The 14,675-nt window shown below is 44.4% G+C and overlaps 1 protein-coding gene across 3 annotated transcripts in view; it reads right to left on the minus strand.

The window, feature by feature from the left end:
- kcnn1a (potassium intermediate/small conductance calcium-activated channel, subfamily N, member 1a) overlaps positions 1-14,675 on the minus strand; it is an 80,946-nt gene that overhangs the window by 54,096 nt on the left and 12,175 nt on the right. The window contains exon 1 of one of the 3 annotated variants that reach the window (XM_034104093.1): positions 11,305-12,606. The exons of 1 other annotated variant lie outside the window; for it this stretch is intronic. In XM_034104093.1, the coding sequence (XP_033959984.1) occupies positions 11,305-12,588 (1,284 nt within the window). In that variant the 5' untranslated portion in view covers positions 12,589-12,606. Of the gene's footprint in view, positions 1-6,822; positions 6,859-11,304; positions 12,607-14,675 lie in introns of those variants that run through there. One more of the 3 variants, XM_071206290.1, reaches the window with a different exon arrangement.

A 14,675-nucleotide genomic window follows, 5' to 3' on the forward strand; every position in this document is an offset into this window, starting at 1 on the left:
GTGAGTGCCACAGGCCGGTAATCATTCAGGCAGGTCACTGAGGATTTATTTGGCACAGGTACAATGGCTGCTGTCTTAAAACATGATGGAACAATGGCCTGGTCCAGCGAGGTGTTGAAGATGTCTGTGAGGACATGGGCCAGCTGGTCCGCACAGTCCCTGAGCACCCGTCCTGGTATACTGTCGGGGCCTGCTGCCTTCCGGGGCTTGACTTTCCTCAGGGTCCTCCGAACTTCAGCTGTGTCAAGGCGAAGTCTTTGTACCCCCTGCTTGGGGACAGCTTTCATTGCAGTGGTGTTGTTAAGTGCCTCAAAGCGACCAAAGTGATTATTGAGGTTGTTGAGAAATATAGTATCATTGTCACAGGGTGGTGGAGCAGCCTTGTATCCAGTGATGGACTGAATGCCCTGCCACATGTGCCTGCTGTCCATGGGGTCATGGAAGAAACTCTGGATTTGTTGGCTATGAGCGAGCGTTGCATCTCTGATGGCATGGTCCAGGTTGGCTCTTGCTGTTCTAAGAGCTGCCACGTCACCAGATCTGTAAGCCAAGTTTCGTGCTTTCAGCAGAGCACAAACCTCCATATTCATCCAGGGTTTCTCATTGGCACGTGTGGTGATGTTCTTGAGGACAGAGACGTCTTCCATGCACTTCTGAATGAATGCAGTCACAGCATACTCCTCCACATTAATCTGTAGGTTGACAGTTGCGGCCCATGTCCCAATCTGTGCATTCAAAACAGTCCTGCAATGCTGACATGGATCCCTCAGGCCAGGTCCTCACCTGCTTCACCGTGGGCTTTTCTCTGATGAGCAGGGGCCTGTATGCAGGAATTAGCATAACAGAGAGATGGTCTGATGATCCGATGTGGGGGCGGGGTGCTGCTCTGAAAGCCCCCTTAATGTTGGTGTAGGCCAGATCCAGTGTATTTTTGCCTCTGGTTGCAAACTGCACATGCTGATAGAACTGAGGGAGAACTGTCTTCATGTTAGCCTGGTTAAAGTCCCCAGCAACAATAAAGACACCCTTTGGATGTGCAGTCTGTAGCTCACTGATGTTGTGGTAGAGAGCAGTCATGGCCTCTTCAGTATTAGCGCTGGGGGGAACATACACTGCAGTGATGATTGTCGTAGTGAATTCTCTTGGCAAATAGAATGGTCTGCATTTTATTGTTAAAAACTCAATGTCCGGAGAGCAGTCACTGAAATGTCACTGAAGCCGTCCATTGTCATTCACATTATGAAGTTATCCTACTATTATGGTATAGGTCTATAACATGAGTGTGAGTGTAGTTGTGTATTACAGAACATAGTGATTGCAAGTGAAAAAGGGCAAAGTGGTGTTAAGGAAAGTCAATCATTATGTAACATGATTTTGTGGGAGAAGAACTATGATTTACGCCCTAAATGGCCTCTCAGACCACTACTTTACATTAAATTACATTGCATTTAGCTGACGCTTTTATCCAAAGCGACTTACAATAAATACATTCGACCAGGAAGACACAACCTTGAAGAAAACAGAATCATATAAGTACTTCAGGTTTCATAGAGCCAAGTATTTCAGGTGCTACTCAACTGGCTATAGATAAGCCAGTCCTTTATTAGTATATAAGTGCTTTGTTAATAGTTCTATCGCTCGAAGTCGAAAGAGATGAGTTTTCAGTCTGCGCCGGAAGGTGTGTAAGCTTTCTGCTGTCCTGATGTCAATGGGGAGCTCATTCCACCATTTAGGAGCCAGGATAGCAAACCCACGTGTTTTTGCTGATGGGAACTTGGGTCCCCTTCGCAGCGAGGGTGCAGCGAGCCGTTTGGTTGATGCAGAGCGGAGTGCACGTGCTGGGGTGTACGGTTTAACCATGTCCTGGATGTAGGACGGGCCAGATCCATTCGCAGCATGGTACGCAAGTACCAGTGTCTTGAAGTGGATTCTAGCAGTTACTGGAAGCCAATGAAGGGAGCGGAGGAGCGGCGTGGTGTGGGAAAATGTTGGAAGGTTGAAGACCAGACGAGCCGCTGCATTCTGGATGAGCTGCAGAGGTCGGATGGCACATGCAGGTAGACCAGCCAGGAGGGAGTTGCAGTAGTCTAGGCGTGAGGTGACGAAAGCCTGGACCAGAAGCTGGGTCGCTTTCTGGGTCAGCTGGGGACGTATCCTCCTGATGTTGTAAAGCGTGTATCTGCAGCAACGGGTTGTAGCAGCGATGTTTGCAGTGAAGGACAGTTTGTTATCTAGGATCACACCCAGATTCCTTGCAGTCTGAGTCGGGGAAACAACAGAGGTGCCGATGTTGATAGTCAGGTCAAGAGTGGGACAATCTTTTCCCGGAAGGAAAATTATTGGTCGAAATTACCAATAATGCAGGCGGTTAGGAACCACACGCACACACACACACACACGAAATATAGCTCAGTGGACACAGAGGACTAAACCATCTTCATTAGGTGACTGGTCCCTTGGTGGCTATTTGACATCCCAACAGGACCACAGGGCCATATATTCCATCACCCTTAAGTGCCCCCCATAACCAACTCCACTATAACATGATGTTAACCTCTCATCAAATGGCACTCACCATTGTGGGATCCAATAACAGTATCAATGTATCAATGCCACAGCCTGACAAGTTGTGTTTCCATTTTGAGATGATTGTAAGTCATTGGAAAACGAGCCCTCTGTAAATTCTGGCCGAGGCACTTTCTTTCTTTCCCCGAGGCGAAAACATCAATAGAGGAGAGAGAGGCCAGGCCAACCTATAGCACAGGACAGATCAATAGCGCAACAAACTCGGAAAAGATTGACTGGAGAGTTGCCTGGAAACGTCCTGTTTGAGATTTATGACGTGAGGAGGACACGAGCCAAGAGGAGAAGCGAGAGGACATGAGAGTGAGAGGAAATGAGAGTGATGGAGAATTCTCTTACTCTTTTTTTTGCCTTTCAGGGTCAAATTGAATCCTCAGAGAGAATATATAAATGTTAAATACGATTAAATAACATAAATAGGTTTTTCCTTGCAAATGTGCAGCATTCAGTGACAATAAACGCCAATGAAAGAAATCTCAAACCGTGTTAATCTGAAAAACCATTCTGTTTTATTCCCCGTATTCTAGTTATCTCCCATTTTTATTTAAAATATGAGACTTTCCCGTTGAGAAAACGAGAAGAAACCGATATCTCACGAAGCAGACGGTATATGTTTGACATTCCAATGGGAAGATTACTGAAACAGTGACGAGATGAAATTAGAAGATATCAGGTTTCATTACTTCCCCACACCAACAGAGAACCCTTAACCCGGCTACAGCGTGCTCTGACTGGTGCAGCAGTCTTCCATAGAAGCGGCTAATTGAATATCCTTATCTGGCTCTGAACCCCCCTTTTCTCCGCTGAACCGAGACACAGGCCGGTTGGTAAAGCGGCACATTTGTATTCACCCTCAGATGCAAAGGTACACCACAGACACACAGATAGATGTATTTACTGTATTATGCTGCAGCACAGATAATTGTGTTTTTATAAAGAGGAACATCATAACCAGACCCCACACGGTACTGTACTACAGACAAAGCTATCTTTCTCACATGCTACTCTCGAACGTCTCACATGATAAAAGTTCCCCGGGAATGTGCTAACAGCCTCCAGCTGTGATTTGTTTGGTTATGAAATTAAGTGCAGCAGTTTTTCGAATGCCCGTTGGGCCCTTTAGTGTAAATTGATTCTATTTTAAAAAGGTTTTTTTTTTTTTCTGCAATCTGACAGAGAAAGAGAAGAAGAAGAGGTGGCTGGGGAACGAGAATGGACTCTCAAAGAAAGAGAAGGCAATTGATGGAAGCCAGCTTTGTTGGTGAAAGGGTTAAAGAGAAAATGGCAGTGACAAAAACAGGAAGTGTGCAGACCGATGGCCCATTAAGGGGTTAACAGTCGAAGAGAGGCCGATAATGGAGGCTCGAGCAGCTGTATAGGAACTTCAGCACGCAGGAAGGCCAACACCATAGAAACAGCTGACAAACCGGAGGAAAACAGAGGGAGAGTGAGGCAGGGAGGTGATACATTTCTCAGCATCAGTTAACACTGACAAAACAACAATACAATAACCATTCAAATATTGTTGCAAAAATCGATGTTTTTCTAACGGACTGCAAATGTTCACACCTTTTTCTTTGTACAGTGTGGTGCGTTCACCCGCTTTGTCAACACGACTGCAGATGCATAATTAAGCATGGAGCCCCGGCAGTGTGAGTCTAACAGCGGAGATCCAGCGGAGGATTCCTGAAGGAGAAGCTCTTCCACATGAATAGAAGCTGAAATAGAGTAAATGTGACCTTTACCATCTGAAGAATGTGGCATCCACATGATACTGATATACTAAAAGCTATCCTTTCACTTATTCGCTCCTTTACAAACATACATGCACATGTAGCAGAAATATGTCCCATAGGACAGATGTTTTACTGCAGCCCACATCTAGCAGTCAACCTCAGAAAACCCTCAACAGATGACATTGTTGCTGTACATCCATAACGGCTGTTTTATATTCACAAGGTGATTTGAGGTAACGATGGAGGAGGGGAGGGGGATTGAGGAAGCTGAGGGAAAGCTGCTTCATTCAACTTGTCTTCTGTTTCTCTTTGTGAAGCTCTTGTGCTGGAGAAGAGCCACTAAGGCTGCTGACAGCAAAGCACACACATATGCACACACAGTATTTAAAACACACTTGTAGTACACATACATACACTGATTGGAGGTTGAATTCCCTAAGCAGTGTGTTTTGTTTGTAAAAAGGTAACAAATTGTGTTCACATTTTTCTATAAACAGCTGAAGGCAGAGTAAGTCTGAGTAGATGCGGATCAGCTGAGGCTTTTTGTTCCTCAATGAATATGTATCAGTGGCCAGAGGAGGCTGTGATTGAGTTTTGCAGGGGAACGGTTGTGTATCATGTGCTGTAAATTAAGTAGTACTGCAGCTCAGCAGTCAAACTCTGACCTGAGGGCATACAGACCTGATGAGAAGGAGGAGGGCGCACAGGCACAGCAGGGAACTCATCACAAATACACACACATGTATTCGTAGGCCCGTCTGCCGCAAAAGGAAACCATGCACTATGTATACATGGTGCTTTACAATGGCAGGAGCAGCGTTCTGAACATGCATTGTTAAAGGGGAGGCTGCAAGCGGAGCGTTAGTGGATTGTGTGCGCAAAGTATGATGAAATCACACATCTCGTTTCTGCACTCTGCACTCCCACCAAACACAGTGTTTAACAAACATTTGAAAACAGCCAGCAGGCAATATTGAAATGACTCAATGAGCTCGCACGTCGGCAATAATAATAACATTCGGTCTATATGCTGTAAAATGTATTATCTCTTCAATTAACACACGGCATCTATTGCACGTCTGTCCGTCCTGGGAGAGGGATCCCTCCTCTGTTGCTCTCCCTGAGGTTTCTTCCATGTTCCCTTTAAACTGTGGGTTTTTCTCTGGAAGTTTTTCCTTGTACGATGTGAGGGTCTAAGGACAGAGGGTGTCGTTTTTCTCATACTGATATTCTGAACAATCTGTGCTGTAAAGTGTCTCTAGGCTATTTTTATTATATGTACAGCACTTTGGCTCGACTAAAAATCGTTTATAAATGTGCTATATAAATAAAACTTGATTTGATTTGATAAGATATGTGCATGGATGTGTGAAAACACACATCTATACACACACATACACACACACACACACACACACACACACACACACACACACACACACACACACACACACACACACACACACTCACAGCCATTGTTGTACCAGTCGGTCCAGCATTGTAATGAATGACAAATATCTGCTTACAGCTGCATTACTCACACTCTCATAGTCGTTTGTGTTGTGATCATGCCCCTAACTGCAGGAACAGCCTCAGATCAATAACCTAATTAGCCATAAAGCATAGCATTGAGGTGATACATTATATGCCTGGTATCCCTTGGCTGGCGTCTCACAGGAATTACCATATAAATGACCTGCGGTCCTTTATCAAGCAAAGAGTCGTGTTGGAGACTTGGCTTTGTATGGAGTAGCAGCATTGTGAGTTACAACACACATTAGAAAAGGGAAACATCACGAGGGGTTGAACAGTCAGGTTACAAATTGCATTGACTGCTGGCAGAGCGCAAACATCTGCCATGCTGCGAGTCAGTAAGCAGCGAGGCTCACGGCGACCGAGGAAACCCCCAACACGCTTTCTTTCTTTCCACTGGACTGCAAGTAATTCAATACACCTCGTGTGCAGGTTCACTCAAAGCGAATGGACTAGAGCAAGTGGGGCACTTACAGTAGTGTGTGTGTGTGTGTGTGTGTGTGTGTGTGTGTGTGTGTGTGTGTGTGTGTGTGTGTGTGTGTGTGTGTGTGTGTGTGTGTGTGTGTGTGTGTGTGTGTGTGTGTGTGTGTGTGTGTGTGTGTGTGTGTGTGTGTGTGTGTGTGTGTGTGTGTGTGTGTGTGTGTGTGTGTGTGTGTGTGTGTGTGTGAGAGAGAGAGAGAGAGACACGTGGACATATGTGCCTATTTGCGCATTCTTAAAAGCAAGTGTGTAATGAAACGTGAATCCGAATAGATGAATCTTGTTCTGCACATGATTCCTTGACCAAACTCAATACCCCCCCGCGAGAGAGACGGCTACAACAATACCAGGCTGATCTCTCCATAGCAACACACATGGTAACACAAATCTATTTCAGAGCAGGAGCGCAGCGTAGCACTTAAACGCAGCGGACAAAAAAAATAGGGAAAACAGCGATCAATTATTAAAAGAGCTTCATGTTCATACTTACAGCCTGTGTGTTGCCAGCTGCAGCCGAAACTAAGAGGCTCCTACGGCTCACACCTACCTCTCCTCGCACAATGCTGAGCGTTATCAGGGATCTACAGCAGTGCCGCTCCTTCGTCATATACAGAGGATGTGATCTAGGATCTGCCCCTTGTTTGACATTTAATTGTTCAGTGAGGTGTGTTTACTTTCAAGGTGTTGGCTGCCCTCTCAGACTCAAACGCAGACAAGCAGTGGAAACATGGAACACTAATGAGAAAAACAAACTCAGGGTCCTGTAACAACAGCGGAGAAATGACCGATAGAGAGTTTAAATCAACATAATGTTTCTCCTGGCATAAGCTCGCTGGTAAATCACAAGGCTGAAAGCAGATCTGTCGACATCAATTGTTCAGAGGCCCGAGCGTTCAGCTTTACATCAGCGTAATTGCGAAGCCAACATAAACACACAGCTGATAAGATTAACTGCTTTTTTAAAAAGGGCCGGCAGCGCAATTACCTCAGCGTTTTCCTTAATTTAGACAAGAGGGAAAAACACACAAGTGTTCTGGTATTTACTTGAAATAAATGGTCTTAGTTATTGGAAAATCTGAACAGTGAGAAGCAAAAACTGGAAATACTGACACTTTGATGGAGAAAAAACAGAACATGTTTTCCTCCTTTACAGAGAATACTTGCCAAACCATTCCCTTTCCACTTTCCAAAGCTCTACACACAACCACCAGTAAACATGAGTCCAGTAAATCCTCCAGACAGCATCAAAGTGACACTAAGTTGGCTGAAAGAGCCACTTTGATGCACCCTCTGCTGACCTTTCCCAGATCATATAGCCTGATTATACACGTGTTGGACTGACGTTAAGCAGGATCCGCACAAAAAGCTTTACAGTAAAAGCTTTCCTCCTCTTTTGAGCAGCCATTCTGCAGTGACACATACAACGTTATGTTCTTCAGAAAGGTTGACACACACACACCAAACATGGGTGACAGGAGAGGAGAGAGACGGCACCAGGCCATGAATGTTTTTTCTTCTTTTGACCCATGATCTGATTTTCTTCATTTGATATGTAACGATAGATGGGACTTGCATGATAATAAGTAAATGGTGACCATGCAGCAGAGATACACAGTTTGTGAGAATTTGTTGTTTTTACTTGTCGTACATGTACAATTTGTCCATGATCTGTTGAAGAAATAAAAATAGCTATTTCAGGAAAATCTAATTTGGCTTTGGAAAATTAACAGATATTATTTACAATAAACAAACCAAAATTATGAATCCATCGATAGAGAAATGAACCGGCATACATTGAAGGTAGATTTATTTTAGTAGTTACAAATAATCAACAGAAAAATTGATAATAATATGAGTTGTTAGCGGCAGCACTACAATATGGGTCCATTAAGCCACGGAAAACGTACCAGGAAGGATTCCCCATGCTCAGGCTCAAACACATGCCCCCCCTGAAACCCCCTACTGCACATATTTCCTTTATTTTATATATGACCTAGTTCTTCCCTTGCATGTTTTATGTCCTTCTAATATGTTTATTGATTAAAACAAACGCCAAGGCAGAATTATTTGTAAGGACAATCCTATTTGGTAAATTAACGTTATTCTGATTGTTGAATAAGCTACATAAATATAAACACATGATACAAAATACAAGCAAGCAACAGAAGGACATGCAATTCCTTTTAATAGTGGATTTTCTGTCCTTTCAATATTTGCAGGCATTTGAATTATTTTCAGGAAAAGCACTTTATTTTGGGCCCTAAACGGCACTAAATCAGACCACCTGTTAAGTGGTTAATCACAAGCATCCGCTAGAGGAGACATTCGCCTATGCTCTAAATTCCACCTTGTTAAACGAAAGCAAATCCACATCCTATGTTTATGTACAACACTGTAACTGCAGGAGATATCACCATAGCAGTAAGTGGAAGGCATTAGAGTACTTACACAGCCTATCACAAAAGAAGCAGCAATGCACCTTTCAAAGCACGATGTTATTGAGGCAGGACACAATATCGTACTACCTGCCGTTGGTTCAGTGGGCTGGGTGTCCAGTTTCAGGGTGTGCTGTGGGATACTGTAATCGTATACACTTTATCGGGCTTGTTCAGTCACAAGTGTTTTGTTTAAGGGATTTGAAATGGGGGCGGGGGCACGGGCTGTCTCATTGTGGGCGAGTCAATACGATGTAACCACGATCCCACGAATATCCGTGAATAGATAAGAGTGTCTGGCCATATCAAAATACTTGGCATGGTCAGATCTGAGCAAAAAGGTTTGATACTCAAGAGTCTGTCCTGGGAGTACTTCTAAGATTTTTCTGATTTGCAGTGGAAATTGGATTATGTAATAGTTGTGTAATAAATAAAGGTCTTGTTTACAGAGGGAATTACGTGCTTACGTGGCTATCAGACACAGACAGGATCAGTTTAGAAAAGACAAAATAAATCTCCTTCATAATCAGAATGGATTTAAGAGACATAACGGCCCTGCAGCTTGTTAAAATCCCAGCTGTTTTAAACGGTAATGAGTTTTCACTGGGTCTATTATACCACTTACCAAAGACTCTTTTTACTGATGTTTTACTCTATAATTAGTACAATATGGGCTTTATTCGCCAGTATTTGGTATAATGATGTCAAAACATTATTCAAATGATGGCCTCAACAATGCAGTGCACAGAGCAGATTATCAAAATGAAGCTTTGGCATGCATAGTTCTTATATGATGTTAAAACACAAACTGGTTCCCGTTTTCTTACCAATATTAGGAAAACGCACTATTCATAATTCACCATTTCATGTATTGGGTTTTGCTTCCCTATCAGGAAAACACCCTGTGATTTTAACTTGGAAAAAGGTTGGTTGCAACTTCAAGAAAAAAAGTTTACTTTCTCTTCAGTCATTTCAGCATTCTGCTGAAGCTCCAAAATTGAGGTAAGAACAGTCATGTCAAGGTGGTTCAACGTACCACATTTTGCTACTGGAGCCAGCTAAGCCCCTGAAAACAACAGCAGCATTTTAAGAAGGAGAGTGGTGTTGTTATTTAGATGATACACCCTCATCAGGGCCACCCGTTGCTTTCCTTTTCCTATCCTGCGATATAAAAACTCCACATCACCTGCACCTTGAGGAAATGCTGGGGGAGGACAAACTATACAACGGTGGGGACGAATCTGCCACTCGTACGATATCTTTCACAATCAAGTCTGCTAAAATGTCCATATGTCTGTTGGTCTGATCAATTATTAACCATGTTTGGTCAACCAGATTTTTCAGGGAAGAAAACTTGGTCGTATGTAGAAAACAACGTTAATTTTTAAGCAGCTAGAATAAAAAACTATTTACTTCAACGTCTTCCAGTTGGACTTTTTTGTATTGCTCTCTGCAAGGGCCAAAACACGTAGCAACCAGAGAGAGACATTCAACGCATGTATTTATCGACAACATATTAGAAAAATGTAGATGAGAATGATTTTTCACTTGAGTTTTCTGTATGTCACAGTGAGGATTAATGGATAGCAACCTTTGTACTGCCAGATAATCTACATGATAACTAGAAATAGATTTTACTTAATTTGAATCATAATACTTTAAACTCTTAGTATTGTCAATCATACAGACTGATCCCCAGATTCCCACTTGTTACTGCAGTTTCATCTAACCTATTACTGCATGAACATTTGAACTTATTTTTACCAGGTATTATCTTCCAATAATCGTCTGTTTTATTATTATTTGACATGCTTTTACTCTTGATTTTCTTGCCATCATTTGTTTAGCCTGATGCTCTAAATCCTTCAAGGTTGATGCCTTAACTTTAATTATTTATTTTACTTACATATTATAGTGTTGACCTGTTACATACATCTCATACACCTTTATTTAAAGTGTTTTTTTTAGTATGTTAATCACTGCCTTGCTTGGAGCTGCTGACAGATACAGGCCTACATGATATAAAGCTAACGCTGTGTCTGTAAGTCAGAATCCTGAAATTCCCCTGCTCAGAAACCCCTCGGTTCTGTGGAAACAATACACGCTTTGTTTCTAATTCAGCTGCTTGGGAGCATCATTATTTTACAGTGGGTTACCCAAAACAACACTGCAACATGGAACAGGTGTGTGTGCGCGTGTTTGTGCGTTCGCGATGCCGTTTGCAAGCGCGTGCTTGTGTGACCAAATGAAACAAATACCAGTTTAGATATGATATGCATCACGTATAAGGTTACATGTGCGGTAGTTAACATCGGTGGGTTTTGGAAAAGCTACCTAACACTGAATGACGTTTCAAATACCTTCCACCCCCAGCCCCCCTCCCGTACATACACATGCGCGTGCACACCGTACACATTGGCGAATGTTCTGTAACAAAATCATATGACAGGCGTGGTCATTGAGTGAACACGTTAAGGCCAGTTTGTTTTTGTCATAAGAGCATAATAAGCTCCGATATGAATGTGAAAAAAGCCTACCTTATGGAGGTCGATGCGGATCCGCTCCTCTCCTTTATGCGGGCTCTCGGGCCACAGGTGATAGCTCGAGCCGTAGTTGGGGCTGTCTTTGCTGCTGTTGCTGCCAGTCGCAGACGAGTTCCCCGCGTACGCCTGTTGCGTTACCGGGGGGGTGGCGCGGGAGTGAAGCTGCGCCTGGTCGCCTGGCGCGGTGATCCTCCCAGACTTATTGCGGTCTTGTTCACAGTGCTGCGGACGCTGGGGACAGAGCCCCAGTGCGCCTTGCTGCTGCTGCTGCTGCTGCTGCTGCTGCTCTTGTTGTTGCAGCAGTGGAGCCTGGTGAGTCCTACATAGCTCTCCTGAGCCGCTGGCGCAGTAGTTGATAGGCAAGCTGCTCCCCACCAGTAACTGTTGCTGCGCTCGTAATTGTGGGATCTGTTGCTGCTGCAGGTCCGGAGTCTGAGACTCGAATGCTCTCTTGTTAGCCTCGGTTGACTCACATACATTTAAAGAGCGCCCTTTCTGCGAGTTTGCACGGCTTCCTTCAGGGGAGGGGTCCCTCTGTTGGAGTCTTAAATGACTGTGCTGCTGCTGTTGCTGTTGCTGCTGCTGCTGCTGCTGTTGCTGCTGCTGCTGCTGCTGCTGCAACAACTGCCTGTGGTCTCGGTGCCCTCCTGCTCCTCCTCCTCCCCTGCAGCGGTCCACGATGCTTGCCTGTTGGTAATTATTGGCACTCCTTTGGATACGATCCTCCCTTTTAGATTCCCGGGAAAAGGAGGAGGAGGAGGACGACGTTGGTGGCGGTGGTAGTTTAGGCGGCGGAAAAGGTGGGGAGGGCTGCGGTGGGAGAGGATCGGCTGGATGGTGATGATTTTGAGAAAGGCTCGCCTCCTGCTCGGAAAAACTGCAGTGGCAGCTGGGGGAAACAGGCTGCTTCTCCGACTGCGGCGGCGGCAGCTGCTGCTGAGAGCCAGCCGGGGCCCAGGGATCCTGCTGCAGGTGCGCCGGCTGCCCGGTGCTGGGTTCAATGGTTCGGTGTGAAGGTCGCTGGGCGGTGTCGTAGCTCGTCAGAGGTAGAGGGTCGCCGCTGTGCACAGGTCTCCGGGAGGGCTGGCTCAGACAGGGGAGCTCCTGGAGGCTCTGGCGATGAACGGCGGTGGTCGAAGTGCGATCTCGGTGGTGAGAAGAGGGCGGGGGCGGGAGGTTGAAAACAGGAGCGAGTGGGTCTGGGCTCGGCTTGCTGGTTTCTTGCTTTTCGTCGGGGATTTGGTGCTGATGGACAGCTCCCGCGTACCGATGCCGCATCCCCTTGATCGCCGCGTCTCGCTGTGGTTGCTCCTTTGCGGTGCAGAGCTCCGACACCCGTTCATTGCGATCAGTCCCAGCAGACAGACTTGTATCATTGGTAGGTTTGACCAGGACCTGCCTTAAAACGTCACCGTACAGCCAAAACACCGCCTTCGCCTGAATATCGGTCCATTGCTTGCTATGCGCACAGGTTGCAGCGGATCGATCACTTAAGGCTGTTAGGATATTACAAGAATGGGATTATTGAGATGTAGAAAGGTGTTTAAATCTCACTCACATGGTCGATCATTGTAATCCTGTGGAACCAATAGATCGACGTTGTCAATGTTGCCATAACCACCCTGCATTATAAGAAATCACTTTTGCTGCCACGTCACCCAAGCAGATCCACAGGCCTTTCAACATTTGTTCTCATCTTAGATAAACCCAGAACACTTTGCTTTATGATTAGCTCCAAGTGATTCCCTATAATGTAATGTGCATTAAGTGTTTTGCAAAAATCATGCGAGACAATAAACCCACTCTTGGTGTCTCCAACTGAAACTCATGTCCACTTGTTGGCCCACAGACACGCATCAAACTGTTACGATTACCTCATGTCATACAGCCTGAGCACTGCAGTATGTATGTTTTATTTTTTATAATTCAGCGAAATATAACTGTTTTTTGTAATACCAGGCAGAAATATGAAGATATATTCTGCATTCAGAGCCTGCAGTATGCTGTGTGCGAGCCGCTGCTGTTGCATGCTCTCAGAATAACATGGTGAGGGCTTCACTGTCACAGCGGAGAGGAAGCCGGCTAGGAGGCGCAGACGCTGCTGTCCGTGGTGCTGAAGGATTTAGGACGAGCATCACTAAAATAGCTTCTGTCGTTGAGTCAAGTAGCCAGAGGATGGACAGATGTCCAGCACACATCGGCCAGAAAGTCATCTCAGCTGAAATTAGAAATGTTATAACATAGAACTTGGATTAAAGGATACATCTAGTGTTTTTTTCAAGTCTGTTTTTATAACAAAACAATACAAAAATGCCCATAATTGAACAAGTAATCGGTGGCTATATCCCTTCTGGCGATACTTGTTTGTAGCCTTTATTTATCAGGTAAAAATCCCATTGAGATCAACGATCTCTTTTACAAGGGAGACCTGCCGCACATTGGTAACACATGTAACAGAAATACAACAGAAAACAAAAAGGACACATACAACATAATGAGGGGTACAATTTACATATTCACAATGACAGGTACCAGGAGTATCAAATATCATTTCATCCAGCTGTGCTTTAAAATTATGCAGGTGAACCAAAATGCTCATTTTCAATATGTTTTGCAGAGTGTTCCAAGCTAGAGGTGCTGCGCACATAAAAGCTTTAGTGCCAAAAACAGTCCGAGCACTTGGTACATGTAATAAAAAACACATCCTGGGATCTTAGGCAATAGTACTTGCGACTCTCAGTGATATCAGTGAGCAGATGTAAGGTGTTTACCCAGCATGGCTATATGAACATGTACCAATGACTGAGTCTCCAAAATGATGGCAGACCTGCCTTGGCATACAGGGTACAGTGATGAGTAAGTGCTTTACAGTTTGTAACAAATCTCAGTGCACTGTGATAGGCGGCAACTTGATCAGGTGCATTCACATAGACCAGATCACCATAGTCCAGGTAAAAAGGTCACAGAGAATAGCCTTTTCCTCAAGCGAGAAACAGGACTTGTTTCTGAAAAAGAAACCTAGCTTCACCCTTAGCTTTCAAAGCAGGTTATTGACCTGATGTTTAAAAGAGAGACAATCATCAAGCCAGATACCAAGGTATTTATAACAGGTACACTTCAAGTACTTTTCCTTGCGTATAGTAACAATACTGGCCATGTAGAGGATGAAAATTCACATCCTGCCTTTAGGTTTCCCTCGACAGTGTTTCCTTGTTGATACGAAAAACAAATAACAGAAAATGAGGACTACCCCCTCTTCGTCGACAAGTCAAGTATTTGGTCGTTTTGCTCATAAAACAACGATTTCTAGAGTTGATTATTTTTGTATTGCTTTTTCTAGATGCATTAGTTATTTACAAGAAAAC

The sequence above is a fragment of the Pseudochaenichthys georgianus genome, chromosome 17 (assembly GCF_902827115.2).
Source record: "Pseudochaenichthys georgianus chromosome 17, fPseGeo1.2, whole genome shotgun sequence".
NCBI classification, from domain to species: domain Eukaryota; kingdom Metazoa; phylum Chordata; class Actinopteri; order Perciformes; family Channichthyidae; genus Pseudochaenichthys; species Pseudochaenichthys georgianus.